This window comes from Chiloscyllium plagiosum, chromosome 28, assembly GCF_004010195.1.
Source record: "Chiloscyllium plagiosum isolate BGI_BamShark_2017 chromosome 28, ASM401019v2, whole genome shotgun sequence".
NCBI classification, from domain to species: domain Eukaryota; kingdom Metazoa; phylum Chordata; class Chondrichthyes; order Orectolobiformes; family Hemiscylliidae; genus Chiloscyllium; species Chiloscyllium plagiosum.
Window position 1 is genome coordinate 48,632,341 of NC_057737.1, and position 13,995 is coordinate 48,646,335.

General features: G+C 39.9%; 1 protein-coding gene across 6 annotated transcripts in view; it reads left to right on the plus strand.

Moving 5' to 3' along the window:
• The window catches only part of LOC122564180 (SH2B adapter protein 2), a 120,906-nt gene extending 118,126 nt beyond the window's left edge, over positions 1–2,780 (plus strand). For 5 of the 6 annotated variants that reach the window (XM_043718864.1, XM_043718863.1, XM_043718866.1 and 2 more), the window contains one exon: positions 1,360–2,780. In XM_043718864.1, coding sequence (XP_043574799.1) covers positions 1,360–1,670 — 311 coding nt within the window. In that variant the 3' untranslated portion in view covers positions 1,671–2,780. The remainder of the gene's footprint in view (positions 1–1,359) is intronic. The other variant, XR_006315836.1, reaches the window with a different exon arrangement.
• Positions 2,781–13,995: the final 11,215 nt, after the last annotated feature.

The following is a 13,995-nucleotide window of genomic DNA, read 5'->3' on the forward strand; positions in this document are numbered from 1 at the left end:
TTCTTGATTTCCTGAGCCATAATTGATACAGCTCAGCATTCTGCCACCAATATTGAATCCACTAACTCTTTCTGCAAATATGACATAAGGTACCTTGTCCCAAACTTTAATTACATCACATCGGGGCATACTTGACTTCCCTTTAAGAACACAATGGCTCTTACCTATTAGTTTATATCTCAGTAAAAATTCCATGATCCTCCAATACCCTGCCCTCAATGCGACTTTTTTTTCACATTTTCTTACTCTCCAGTTAATATTGCCAAATTGGTCACCATCTCAAATCCTCACTCTTAGCCAATACTTAAATAAGTAAAGCCTCATTGTTAGCTTCCTTGACACCATATTGGGGCTCTTTCTCAGACTGAAATGACTTGATTAGATTAGATTAGATTAGATTACTTAGTGTGGAAACAGGCCCTTCGGCCCAACTTAAATAAGTAAAGCCTCATTGTTAGCTTCCTTGACACCATATTGGGGCTCTTTCTCAGACTGAAATGACTTGTTTTACTGTTAACTAACCAAACACATTTTAATATCCATCTCCACCTCTTTCAGCCAAGGTCCAAACTGGCACTTGGGAACATTACAAGAATAAGAAACAAATAGCTGTTTGTATCAGTCCAAAATCCATTTTAATCATCTTGGTGCAAAATAAGTCCATGTCATATCATATCATATATTATCTCTCGATACTTCAGAACAGGTTTGAATGACCGAAACAGAATGTTGAGCTATGTCACCAACCATAATATCTGACATTGTATCTTGAGCTGCTTCATCCCCTGGTCAGGCCTGAGTTGAGTTTGATCCACCAGTTCAAAAAAGAATGCTTTCAAACTCTGGAAGACAGAACTAAGGAAAAACCTGAGGAAAGAAGCAGCTTTTGAGAAGGGAGTGAGGGGGTATGTATAAAGTACAAAATGGAATAGAAATCTTCAATCTGGAATGTCATTTCGTATCATTCTGTGAATTTGAGTCAAGGAAGCATTGTTTCAAAGCAGTAAAGACAAGGTAAGGTTCAATATCAGGAAGGATTTATTCACAAAGTGATCATTAACTATGGTGATCCATCAGTATAAGAAAATGGGGTCATTGAAGAGGCAGTTGAGTACAGTGATAAATCTGTCAGCCACATTCATCATCTACTTTGTGATCTTTACTTTTTAAAAAAAAAAGGGATGGAGATGGTTCAAACAGAATTCCACGACCGGTGGCAGAAACTCTGAAAGCCTTTGGGAAAGGCTGGAAAAGTATTTCTTTCTCCATCACAAATCATTTGCCTGATGTATTTGAAAGTCCATGGGGAATCCCGATGTAATAAATCAATCTTACAACCTATTTTGTTATCCCTTACAGAGATGAATTCTGCACACACTGCCACACCTCCAGCCGCCCCTACACAACCCAACTGCAGAAGTGATGCCCATCAATCACAGCATTACTTTGCCAACTCTGTAGCTGGCAGCCCTCATTCTGCTGCCCAAGTTGAAGGGACATCAGCCAACATTCATTCGGCACACCCCAGATCAGACGCGACCATCTCTGTTCGTGCCAATAACTCCGAACGTCTACTACAGTCTCAAGCATCATCCTCAGAGGACTACCATGACAGCGATGGATCAAGGAATCGATCGCGAGCTGTAGAAAATCAATATTCCTTCTACTAATATCAAGAAACACAATGTAGCAGACTTCTGGGATTGTCTACATAGAAATAGGGATAATTGACAAAATGCATCTGCTCAACAAAAGTGGAGAAGTCAGGGCAAAGAGACTGTATTCCTATCATTTGACAGTCGAATAATGAAAATGGAATTAGGGTTAAATGTGAATTATCAGGTGTTTGCCATATTTGGTTCAGGGCAATTGGCAAAGACTGATTTTGCTAATTAATTATGGTCTTTATATATATATTTGTATCTGCACTTTTCACGATTACTGTAAAGAGAATCTCGATGGACTGTGCACAGTCCGTGAGTTAACAATGAATTGTCTTTCTCATTGTTTCATCTGTAGTGTTGCTGTTTATAGTGAGCCTGCTGTTGTTATAATCAGATAAAGATTTAGCTTGTCTGATATTTTTTTGTCCTGTTATCTTTAGCAATGGGGTGCTGACTGATTTTAACGTGAGCAGTTTTCTTAAGGTCTAAATGTGATTTGAGCTATTGAACTGTGCTGCTGAGATCTGATGAGAAATAAGTATGTTCAAGTGAGAGGAACTGTTAATGTCAAATCGCTGCTGTGTCTCAGTAGCTCTAACATTTGGAGTACCAGTTCCCAACCACGAGGTACCGGGGTCCTTGTAGCAATCATTAAGCAGCACATATGGGTGAATCTTGCTTATACCAACTCCAGGATATTTGATCTGTGTTCCATTGGAGGAGATAACATTACCATTGTCCAAATAGTCAAGACTCAACTCAGTGAGAGAGTGATTTTGGTAAGAGCCATGAAGATTTTGGTAAGAGTCATGAAGAATTTGCACAGTCCAGTCTCCAATGCTAGATATCTCACAGGAGACTTGGAAATACCACTGAATGAAAGAGCCAGAAAGCAAAATTTATAACAATGAAACCTTTGAGTCTGTATTCACTGCAAGTATTGTAAACTTAACAAATATTTCCTTCTGGATCTGTTTGTACTTGTGATGCTGATTTGCAATTTTGAGAATTTTATGAAAAAGAATGAACCAAGATTTTTACTGTCTCAAAGATTCCATAAAACCTGTTTTGTGATCCCAACAAATAAACATGTACTGTGTTGAGTAGTTAAGAGGATTAGTATTGTATAAGAAAGTTTACTTTGTATTATTAACAGATACAATGTGAATAATGGCACTCAAAAGGTAGTAATGTGGTCAGGTATTTAATGTGGACTTCAGTGCAGGACAATGAGAATGAATGAGGGCCTGCAGTTCCCACTACTCTTAATTCATTTTCTTTTCCTGGGTGCAAGTCTCCTGAAATCAACTAAACCAGTGCAAAAGATTGAGGAATTTCAAGCAAAGATTTACCTTCGGTGTAAACAAGTATCCTGCAATTTGTTATACTGGTTTAAAAAGCAAGGCACTGGAATCCAGTCCCTCCTTTCAAACCAGTTATGACCCCACATAGATTTGGTCACCTGGGTAGATCTCTGCCCCCCACTTTCAGGCTTTTGAGGATGCTTTTAAAATAAAGTTGATATTTTTACCTGTAAGGGACACTTTTAAAAAAACATTAACATTAAAAATATTAAGAAGCCAGTAAATAATTCTGCATAGCATTTAAACTCCATTTCATAGAACATTAGAACATACAATACACTCATCCACCTGTACACCCTGTGCTGGTCTGTTACCCACCCTCCATCTCTTCATTTCTAACTACCATTGGGACATTGGTCACCTCAACCTGTCCACCCCCCTCACCCATTCCAACCTCTCTCACCCTTGCAACGTGCAGCCCTCCGCTCCAATCCCAACAACATCACCAAACCAGAAGAAGGGGGTTGGAGGAAAATGACACAGTGGTAGTTTGGCACGCTGACTCTACACCAACTCGCAGACACCTCTTCCTACTGCCCCCTTGACCATGACCTCACCTCCCATCATCAAACCATCATCTCCCTCATCACCTCAGGGAATCTCCCACCCACAGCCTCCAACCTCATAGTCCAGGAACCCTGCACTGCCCAGTTCTACCTCCTACCCAAATTCACAAATCTAACTGCCCTGGTCGACCCACCGTCTCAGCCTGCTTCTGCCTCACCGAATTTATCTCTGCGTATCTTGACGCTGTCCTGTCCCCTTTGGTTCGGGAACTCCCCACATGCCCTCCATTTCCTCCATGACATTTGTTTCTACTGCCCCTAACGCCTTATCTTCTCCATGGACATCCAGTCCCTGTAAACATTCATTTTCCATGACAAAGGCATCCAAGCCCTCCATTTCTTTCTCTCCCACTGATCCAACCTTCCACTGATGCATACATTCAATTGGCTGAACTGGTCCTTACTCTCAATAATTTCTCCTTTAAATCTTTCCACTTCCTGCAGACCAAAGGGGTAGCCATGGGCACCTGTATGGGCCCCAGCTATGCCTGCCTCTTTGTCGGGTATGTGGAACAGTCTACCTTCTACAGCTACACTGGCACCATTCCCCACTTTTTCCTCCATTACATTAATGACTGTATTGGTGCTACTTTGTACTCCCACAAGGAGGTTGAACAGTTCATCAACTTCACAAACACCTTCCGCCGTGACTTCAAGTTCACCTGGATCATCTCGGACACCTCCCTTCCCTTCCTGGACCTCTCTGCCTCCATTTCTGGTGACCGACTCAACGTGCATATCTACTACAAACCCACCGACTCCCACAGCTATCTATAACACTACCAACCTTTGTGTCATCAACAAACCCATCCTTCCACTGCTTCATCCAAGTCATTTATTAAAAACTATAAAGAGCAGAGGCCCAAGAATATATCCCTGTGGGACACCACTGGTAACTGACCTCTAGGTGGAATACTTTCTATCCACTACAACTTACCATCATCTTTTGACCAGCCAAATTCTGTATCCCATACCTCCTAACTTTCTGAATGAGCCTACCATGGGAACCTTATGAAATACCTTACTGAAATCCATATACACCACATCCACTGCTCGACCTTTGTCAATTTGTTTTTTTTTAAGATTAGATTACTTACAGTGTGGAAACAGGCCCTTCGGCCCAACAAGTCCACACCGCCCCGCCGAAGCGCAACCCACCCATAAATTTACCCCTTACCTAACACTATAGGCAATTTAGCATAGCCAATTCACCTGACCTGCACATCTTTGGACTGTGGGAGGAAACCGGAGCACCCGGAGGAAACCCACGCAGACACTGGGAGAACGTGCAAACTCCACAAAGTCAGTCGCCTGAGGCGGGAATTGAACCCGGGCTCTGGTGCTGTGAGGCAGCAGTGCTAACCACTGTGCCACCGTGCCGCCCACGGTGATGGTGATACCAAAGTTTGTGACTATGTTCACTGACTGTTGAAGACAACTTGAGCTTCCTGATGGCAGGCATCATAACTGGAAATCCAAGTTTTTAAATGTCAATAGCTGAAAATATGACATCAAGATTTCCTGATTTACGATGTTTACTCTAGCAAAATACTGAAAGTACTATTAACTAAAAACTACCTTTGTATGCAACTTGTAATATAAACCATGGAAAAACATTTTTCTTCTCCCAACCTCGTATATGCTGCAAATTGATGTTACACTGTCCTATGTGTGGACATCAGATTGATTCTGGGAAAATAGAAAGAGATTCTTTGCTCCAGTGTGTTACTCCTCTTCTTTTCCTTTTCTAGCTCCATAAAGTTTAGCTCTAAAACTGTCTATGGCTCTGGAAACTTCCTTTCCTTCTGGCCCAAGTTAGTGGACTTGTTTTAACTCCTCTCAAAGTTGATCTTTTTAACCTAGCACACGTTGTCACCCGTGGAGTGATCATAGAGAGCATTTTCTTTTTAGTTCCTCCGATTTTCTTGGATCTGTATTCAGTGACAGTCTACAAAAACCTGTGACCTCATCATGAGGATGGACTTCTCTGTATGCACAATGGCTCAGTGGTTAGCACTGCTGCCTCACAGCATCAGGGTCCCAGCTTCAATTCCAGCCTCAGGCGACTGTCTGTGTGGAGTTTGCACATTCTCCCAGTGTCTGTCTGGGTTTCCTCCCGGTGCTCCGGTTTCCACCCACAGTCCAGGTCAGGTGAATTGGCTGAACTAAATTGCCCGTAGTGTTAGGTGCCTTAGTCAGAGGGAAATGGGTCTGGGTGGGTTACTCTTTGGAGGGTTGGTGTGGATTTGTTGGGCCGAAGGGCCTTTTTCCACGCTGTAGGGAATCTAATCATTCTCCATGTTAATGTGAATCAGTTGGATGTTGTATCCATGTAGAAATGCTAATTGGCTATCCTTCAGAACCCAACATTCTTTCACCTTAGAACAAATTAGACACCCAAAAAATAATTGTTTACAACCTGATGTTTTAGATAATTTTCTGGCACCTCAAAAAGTTCCATTCTCTACTGTTTGGTTGCCATTGTGTCTAAGCTTGAGTTACTTTGCACCTCATTCCCAGTAAAACTGTCTTGCCCTTTTTGATCTCTACCCAATCACCCAGGCTTGGTGTCCGAAATAAACTTCAAAACAAGCTATATGACAAATCTTCAGTTAAACTTTCAATTTGAAGACAGTGTCAAAACACAACCTTTATCAATGTCATAATGGTATGCAAATGAGTTTGGTGATCTGAGCAAAAGAAATCAGTACAAAATCAACACATTTATTAATTTTGGCAGAATCACTTGGCCTAGGCATTCCTGGAAGCTGAAAAATTACCTTTCAAATTATTTGAGTTTACAACACAGGAGAAGGCTTTTCGGCTTACTGTGTCTTTACTGGCTCTTTGCTGGAACAATCCAAACTGAATATAACATTTCTTCAATATCCTATTGTGACCAGTTTTATACTAAGTCATTTCTGGTTTTGATTAGCAACAATAGATACAAGCCAACAACAGCAATACCATCACTTGCAACAGCCTTTTTGAGGTGCTGTGGAGTGAAAAATGATTTGATTAGAAAAAGTTCCAGTTTAACCTTCAGCAATTTTAGGAAACGGAATTAGGAGATGTTTTGAAGGCTCTTTCCAGTGGTTTCCATTTTTGTACAGCCAAATACGAGCTTGATGCTGGTGACTTCCAACATTCCTTTGCACTCTATTAACTTGCAGAACCTGTGATCAAAGGTTGGTGTCAGCAGGACTGTCTCTGGGTCAGTGAGAGTGACAGTGTGTGTCAGTTGGGTGTCAGTTGGTCAGGGAGTGGATCAGTATATGAGTTCTTGGGTCTGTGGGTTAGGGAGTGGGTCATGTCAGTGTCTTTGCTTAAGTGAGTCTATCTGTAGTTAGTGTGACTGTGGAACATTGTGAGAGTTAGAGAGTGTGATAATGCATTGGTCAGTGGGTATGATGATGGCATAGTATGAGAGTTAATGGGTGTGTCGGTGAATTAGTGACTGTGAGAAATGAATAGTGTGAGAGTTAATGGATGTGACTATGGGTCAGTGGGTGTGACAATGGAAAAACGTGTGATTTAGTGGTTGTGTTAGCGTGTGGTCAGTGAGAGAGAGTCAGTGTGTCTGTGGATCAGTGCATGTTTCAGTGGGACAGTATGTGACTGATTCAGTGATTGCATCAGTGTGGGTGTGCTTCAGTTACTCAGCGATGTTTCAATGGGTGAGAGTTAGTGGATGTGACAACTGGTCAGTAAATGTGACAATGGGTCAGTAGGTGTATCAATGGGTCAGTGAGTGTAACTATGGAATCATGTGAGGTTAATGTGTTCGTTAATGAGGTCAGTGGGTGTGAAAATGAATCAGTGATGATTGATGGTGTATGAAATAATGGATGTGAAAATGCATTAGAGTGTGATGATGGATCGGTGGTTGTGTCAAAGGTTCAAGAAATGTAACTACGTAATCGTGTGAGATTAGTGGGTGTGAAAATGGGTCAGTCAGTGTGACAACGGGTTGGTGGGTGTGATGATGGAATAGTGTGGGAGATAGTGGGTGTGATGATAAGTTAGTGACTGTGTCATTGGGTCAGAAATGATGAGAGAGATAGCATGGATTGATGGATCTATGAGTGTGATGATAAAATAATGTGAGGTTGTGGAGTGATGATGGGTCACAAATAAAAACCAAAATTGCTGAAAAAATTCCACAGGTCTAGCAGCATATGTGGAGAGAAAGTAAAGTTAATGTTCCGGTGTGAATGGGTCTGGGTGAGTGTGATGATGGAATGGTGTGAGAGTTTGTGGTGGTGTGGATTGGTCAGTGAGTGTTTTGATGGAATAGTCTGAGAGTTTGTGTGGGTGTTGATGGGAACAGTTTTGAGTGAATAGGGGTGTCGGGTATGCCAGCAAGTTTCTCTCACTGTTTTATTGTATGTGAATACCAATTAGCCATGGTCACACCTTAAATCTTTGAGTAAACCAATGCATAAATGTACAATTCACTGTATAATTGCCTTGAAACTCAGGTTTACTCAGTTTCAGGCACCCACAGGCAGTGGAAGAGTCTAGAATTCATTGGCATAAATTATGTCAGGCTGCTTTAAACAAACCAACATTAATTCCATAGATAAACACTGTCAGAAGAACTCATAAATCAACGTTTTTCAGCTAAACACCTTGAGCTGTATTTATATGGAAAAATAATTGCAATCTTTGAATAAGATTAACAGTGTCCACTTACCGCAATAAAAATAGAAATAATTATGAGTTTTACGTATTGTACCAGAACTTTGACTTCAGTGTTACATCTTTTACTAAGTTTCCCTGGAGCAGAGAGAATTCATGCAGGATTTAGTGACCTGGGCCTGCAATCAATTCACATTATAAAGATGCAGGGCTCCACTGAGGCTTAATGTTGCTTGTGATTGGACGAATAATGTTTGGATTACAGGCCAGAACTGCCTAGAGCATTCCTTCAACACCTCAACTCACAAAGACAGGCAAGGGCACACTACACAACCCAGAACACTTTAACAGCAAGAAAAATTCATTGAAGCATAAAGGATGTGCAGCTTTCTGGTTTTCTTGTTTGCAATCAGGAATGTTTACATTAACAGAGCACCAGTAGAACCGAGAAATACTGATTTTTTTTTGTTTAGAGAAGAGCTGATAGGATGTGGGTCTATTGAATTTTACAAACAACATTCCAGTTCCATTCCTCTCATGGTATTTTGCTCCAATGACATCATGTGGACAAATGTAAAGTGTTGAAAATGCTGAATATCTGAAATAAAAATTGAAAATGTTGTAAATAATCAAATTTAAAAAGATCTTTTTCAATATATAATTTCATGGTCATTCTAAAAGATGAGAGACTTAACAAACAAATGGAATCTTTTTCAATATATAATTTCAGTTACATCACACTGTAAACCTTTGCTATAAATTCTGTGTCTTACGATCTTATACTCCACAACCACCTGATGAAGGAGCAGCGCTGCAAAAGCTAGTGCTTCCAAATAAGCCTGTTGGACAATAACCTGGTGTTGTGTGATTTTTAAGTTTGTCCATCCCAGTCCAACACCAGCTCCTCCACATCATGTTGGACGATTACCTGGTGTTGTACGATTTTTAACTATTTACACCCCAGCCCAACACCGGCTCCTCCATAATGTAAATAATCACATTATACAGAAGCAGTGGGGAGAAAAAAATTAAAGTTTCACCTCAATGATACAACGTCCTGTACCTCCATCATCCATGTTGGCTACATTATTCCAATTCCTGTGAACAGATCCCATCAATGTATAATTTTAAGTTTAATTTATATTTTTTATGTTGCACATTAAAAGGGGGAGGCATGGCTTTGTTTCAGTTTTAAGAGGAGATGCTGCCTGACCTGCTGTGCTGTTCCAGCAATAAAGTTTCAGCTTTCAGTTTTAAGAGCCATTCTCGTGAGTTTGGTGCTGATGAGTCTGGAGGCTTATAGGCACACGGAAATCTTTAATATAGTTTTATAACTCTTAGAATGAAGCAATGGGATTGAGTTGTTTCGTGCATTAAAGAAGAAGGATAATCTGTGGTGTTGCCCAGCAAGTGTTTGAAGGTCAAAGATGCAAAGAAAACCCCAGAAAGGAGTCAGTCAGAGAGTCCGTGCATGTGTCCCAGAGAGTGAGGACATGAGCATTAAAGTGTCTAGTAAGAAATGCTGCAGAGTTGTAGGAAGCTTATTTTAGGGAACTCATGTTTGCTGTGAGCTAAAAGCTAACAAGGAAATTAGTTTTCAGTTTGTTTAGGTGTCTAAGGAAGAGATACAAGCTGAAACATCGAAACTATAAACAGCCTTCAACCCTTCAACCAATCAATGTGATCATGGCTGATCCACTATCTCGTTGCCATATTCCTACTTCCTTTCCAGACCCTTTGCCTTTAAAAGCTAAATATTTATCCACTTCTTTCTTGAATATATTCAATAACTTGGCCTTCAGAGCTTTCAATGTTAGAGAATACCACAAGTTGGGTAATTCTTTGAATGGGGAAATTTTTCCTCGCCTCAGTGCTAAATGACCTGCCTGAGACATTATCCCTGATTCTCGATTCCCCAACCAAGGAAAATCATCCTACCTGCATCTACCAGCCCCTTTAGAATTTTATACATTTGTATCAGATCCCTTCTCATCTTTTGAAACTCTAGTATATAGAGGCTCAATTGAAACAATCTTTCCTCACAGGACATTACCGCCATGCCTGCTATCAGCGAGGGAACCACCGCTGCACTCACTCTATGGCAGGTAAATGCTTTCATAGGGTGGCCAAAACTGCATACAATATTCAAGGTGCAGTTTCACCAAAGGTCTTGTGTAACAGCAGTGAAGCATCCCTACTTCTGAATTCAAGTTGTCTTGTGTTACGATACGGGATATACTCTCCTGCTTAATTTAAAAACAGCAATACAGAAAAGATTTATCCCATGCAGTTATCTATAAAAACTTGAGTGGTCAAGAACTATGTAAAGTGAAAATTAACAACTTTATTTCTTAAAGTATAACAGAGAATAATTAACTAATCACAATTTACAATTTCTTTCTATAACCTATCTTTTACCTTCCCTTCTATAATACTAGTCTGATAAAACTCCCAGTTAAGATTTACAAAACAACACTTCATACCTACAGGCAGCTGGAGGTTATTTTCTTCAGATCTGCCTGCGTCTTCTTTTCTCCTTGTTAGGAATTTCTGTGTCACAGGTTACTGATCGAAAAGGCACATTTTAAGAGAGAGCTATTTTTCAAGCAGTCTGGTACATACTGGACTTGGCAGTTCTCCTCTCAACTCTTCAATTTTCCCCCAGTATTATACCTCCGAGCATTGATTGCGTCATTGGCTTTTAAGATTATCAATACATTCAACTCAAACTTGATTGTAAATTGATATTTTTTTCAGGGTATAATTTAACTGATTGGCTGAATTTGAATTTGGCTTTGTTTCCAGGCCACTCAGCGAGTGCTATTTGGTCTTAAACAAAATGTTACTTTGTAAATTCTCCCGCACTCTGTGTATTTGCCAAGTCCTTCACTCTCTTAAAGGTACACCACATCTTCATAACACCTCCACCTTAAGAAAAAAATGAAACATCATAATGAAAAGATGGCTTCATTTATTTTTCCTTTTAAAACACATTACCCTAACATACAGATAACTCTAATATAAGTTCACCTTAGCTATTCCCCCATATACCTGTATATGTATATAATTAAATAAAGACAAATCTCATCTAAACTCCATCAGTTAACTCCTTAGTTTATTAGTCTTCCTTGGGCTTCTCCACAACAAGGGGTGTCATTCCTACCTTGGATCCTGCCAAATCATTCCCAAGAAAAAACTGAATTCCTGGAACTGATACTCTGTCAATCACTGTTACTTCCCCAGTCTTAAGTTGGCACTCCAACCTGATCTTACATAGGGGAAGGCTAAATTTCTGTCCATCTACCCCACAAATTACCACACTCTCGGGTAACAGTTCAGAAGGAGTGCATATTCGCTAATATCTTACAATCAGCGACTGGTTAGATCCTGTTTTCTCAAAATGATAACTTCTTGTCCTTTTCCCCCTGTTCTTTCTGAGTAAACATTACCCACAGTGGTGAATTCTTTGTAGAGATCAGGTACTAATTTCATACCCAGCCCCTGCCTGGATTGGGCACTCTTCTGCAGCTCCTCGGCTCTTCTTGGGGGTCTCCTTTACTACTTTCACTCATGCCACTGGCTTAGTTTCTTTTACCACATCTTTTCCCACAGCGCCTTTCTTTCATGACCAACACTGTGTCTTTATGTGTCCCACTTTACCACAGTGGAAACACCTGAGGCCTTTCACCTCCTTTCCACTCTCTTCGGCTTCTTTTTTGTCCAGTAGTAAATTCTTGCCAGTGCTCTCTACTCTTTGTTTCGTAGTATAGGATCTCCCCTTCTCCCAACTTCTATCCCTCAAAGGGCGAAATTCTGGCTGGAAGCTTGTCTTATGCACCAACATGTACTCATCTGCTAATTCTGCTGCCCTTCTCACTTTCTGAACTTTCTGTTCCTCCACGTGAATTCTTACCATTTATGAAAGTGAATTTTTAAACTCTTCCTGCAGAATAATCTCTCTTAGAGCCTCAAATGTCCTATCTATTTTCAAAGCACACACCCATTGATCAAAGTGACTATGTTTAATTCTTTCGAACTCAACATATGTCTGACTTGGTTCCTTCTTTGTGTTTCTGAACTGCTGTCTATATGTTTCTGGTACCAATTCATAAGCACTTAAAATAGCCTGTTTAAACCTCTTCATAATCTCTTGACACCTCATCTGTTCGTGTGGCAAATACCTCCCTAGCTCTGCCTACCAGTTTAGTCTGAACAAGCATTACCCATAAATCCTTGGACCACTTCAACTGCCTCGCCAATTTTTCAAATGAGATAAAGAAAGCTTCAATATCTTTCTCATCAAAATGTGGCAGAGTTTTGAAATATTTACACATATCTTCTCTTTTAATCTCCATCCTGTTAACTTGACTTTGCTAAGTCGCAACTTCTCAAGTTCAAATTCTCTCTCTTTCTCTCTCCCTTTCTTCTTTCTCTCTCTTTGATCAGCCAAGAACCTTCTCTCTCTCTTTTTCCTCTCTCTCCCTTTGTTGATCTTCTAACTCCAGTTTTCTCAACTGTACTTGACGTTTTTCTAGCTCTACTGCACTTGTCTGTTTCTCTGGCACACCTAAGTGCTTGAGTAACCCTTTTACAATTTCAGCTTTACTTTTGTCCTTGGTTAAACCCAAATCTAACTTATTTGCTAATCCTAAAAGTATGGCCTTTTTCTTTCTTTCTTAACTTTCTTGGCAAATCTGAGAATCATCTTCAAATCCCAGAACCTTTTTAAGAGCCATTTCTCTCACATTTAATCAATCAACCACAAGTCACTGAAATTAACCAAATTGTCTCACCTGCATTTTATTTTAAGATCTAGGACACTAACCTGCGAATGTTTAAATCTGCTGGTATTTTTCGTATCTCCAAATCTATTCAAGTCTGTCTCAACAGTTCAAAACACGAACCCAAGCCCCCAAATTGTTACGACATGGAGTAAACCCTCCTTTTTAATTTAATACCAGCAACACAGAAAAGATTTATCCCATGCAGTAATCTGTAGAAACTCAAGTAGCCAAGAACCATGTAAAGTAAAAATTAACAACTTTATTTCTTAAAGTATAACAGAGAATAATTAACTAACCACTATTTACAACTTATTTCTCTAACCAATCTTTTACCTTCCCTTCTATAATATTAGTCTGATAAAGCTCCCAATTAAGGTTAACAAAACACTTCTTATCTCAAAACCAAGCAGCTACAGGTTATTTTCTTAAGATCTTCCTGTTTTCTTTCCTCCTTGTTAGAAATTTCTGTGTCACAGGTTACTGATTGAAGGTACTTTTAAAATAGAGCTATTTTTAAAGCAGTCTGGTACATACTGGGCTTGGCAGTTCTCCTATCAACTGTTCAATTTTCCCCCAGAATTATACCTCAGTGCATCGGATTATGTCATTGGCTTTTAAGATTGTCAATATACTCAATTCAAACTTGATTGGAAATTGGTATTTTTTCAGGGCATAATTTAACTGATTGGCTGAATTTTAATTTGGTTTTGTCTCCAGGCCACTCAGCGAGTGCTGTTTGTTCTTAATCAAAATGTTACTTTGTAAATTCTCCAGCACTCTGTGTATTTGCCAAGTCCTTCACTCTCTTAAAGGTACATCCAAATCTTCGTAACACTCGCAATGAAGGTTAACATATCAATTACATTCCTAATTGCTTGCTGTATGTTGGTTCTGTTATAACACATGTTTCGTTAACATGAGTTGACTATAACACAATTAGTCCATTGTTGGTAGAACACGAACTTCCCTTGCCTGT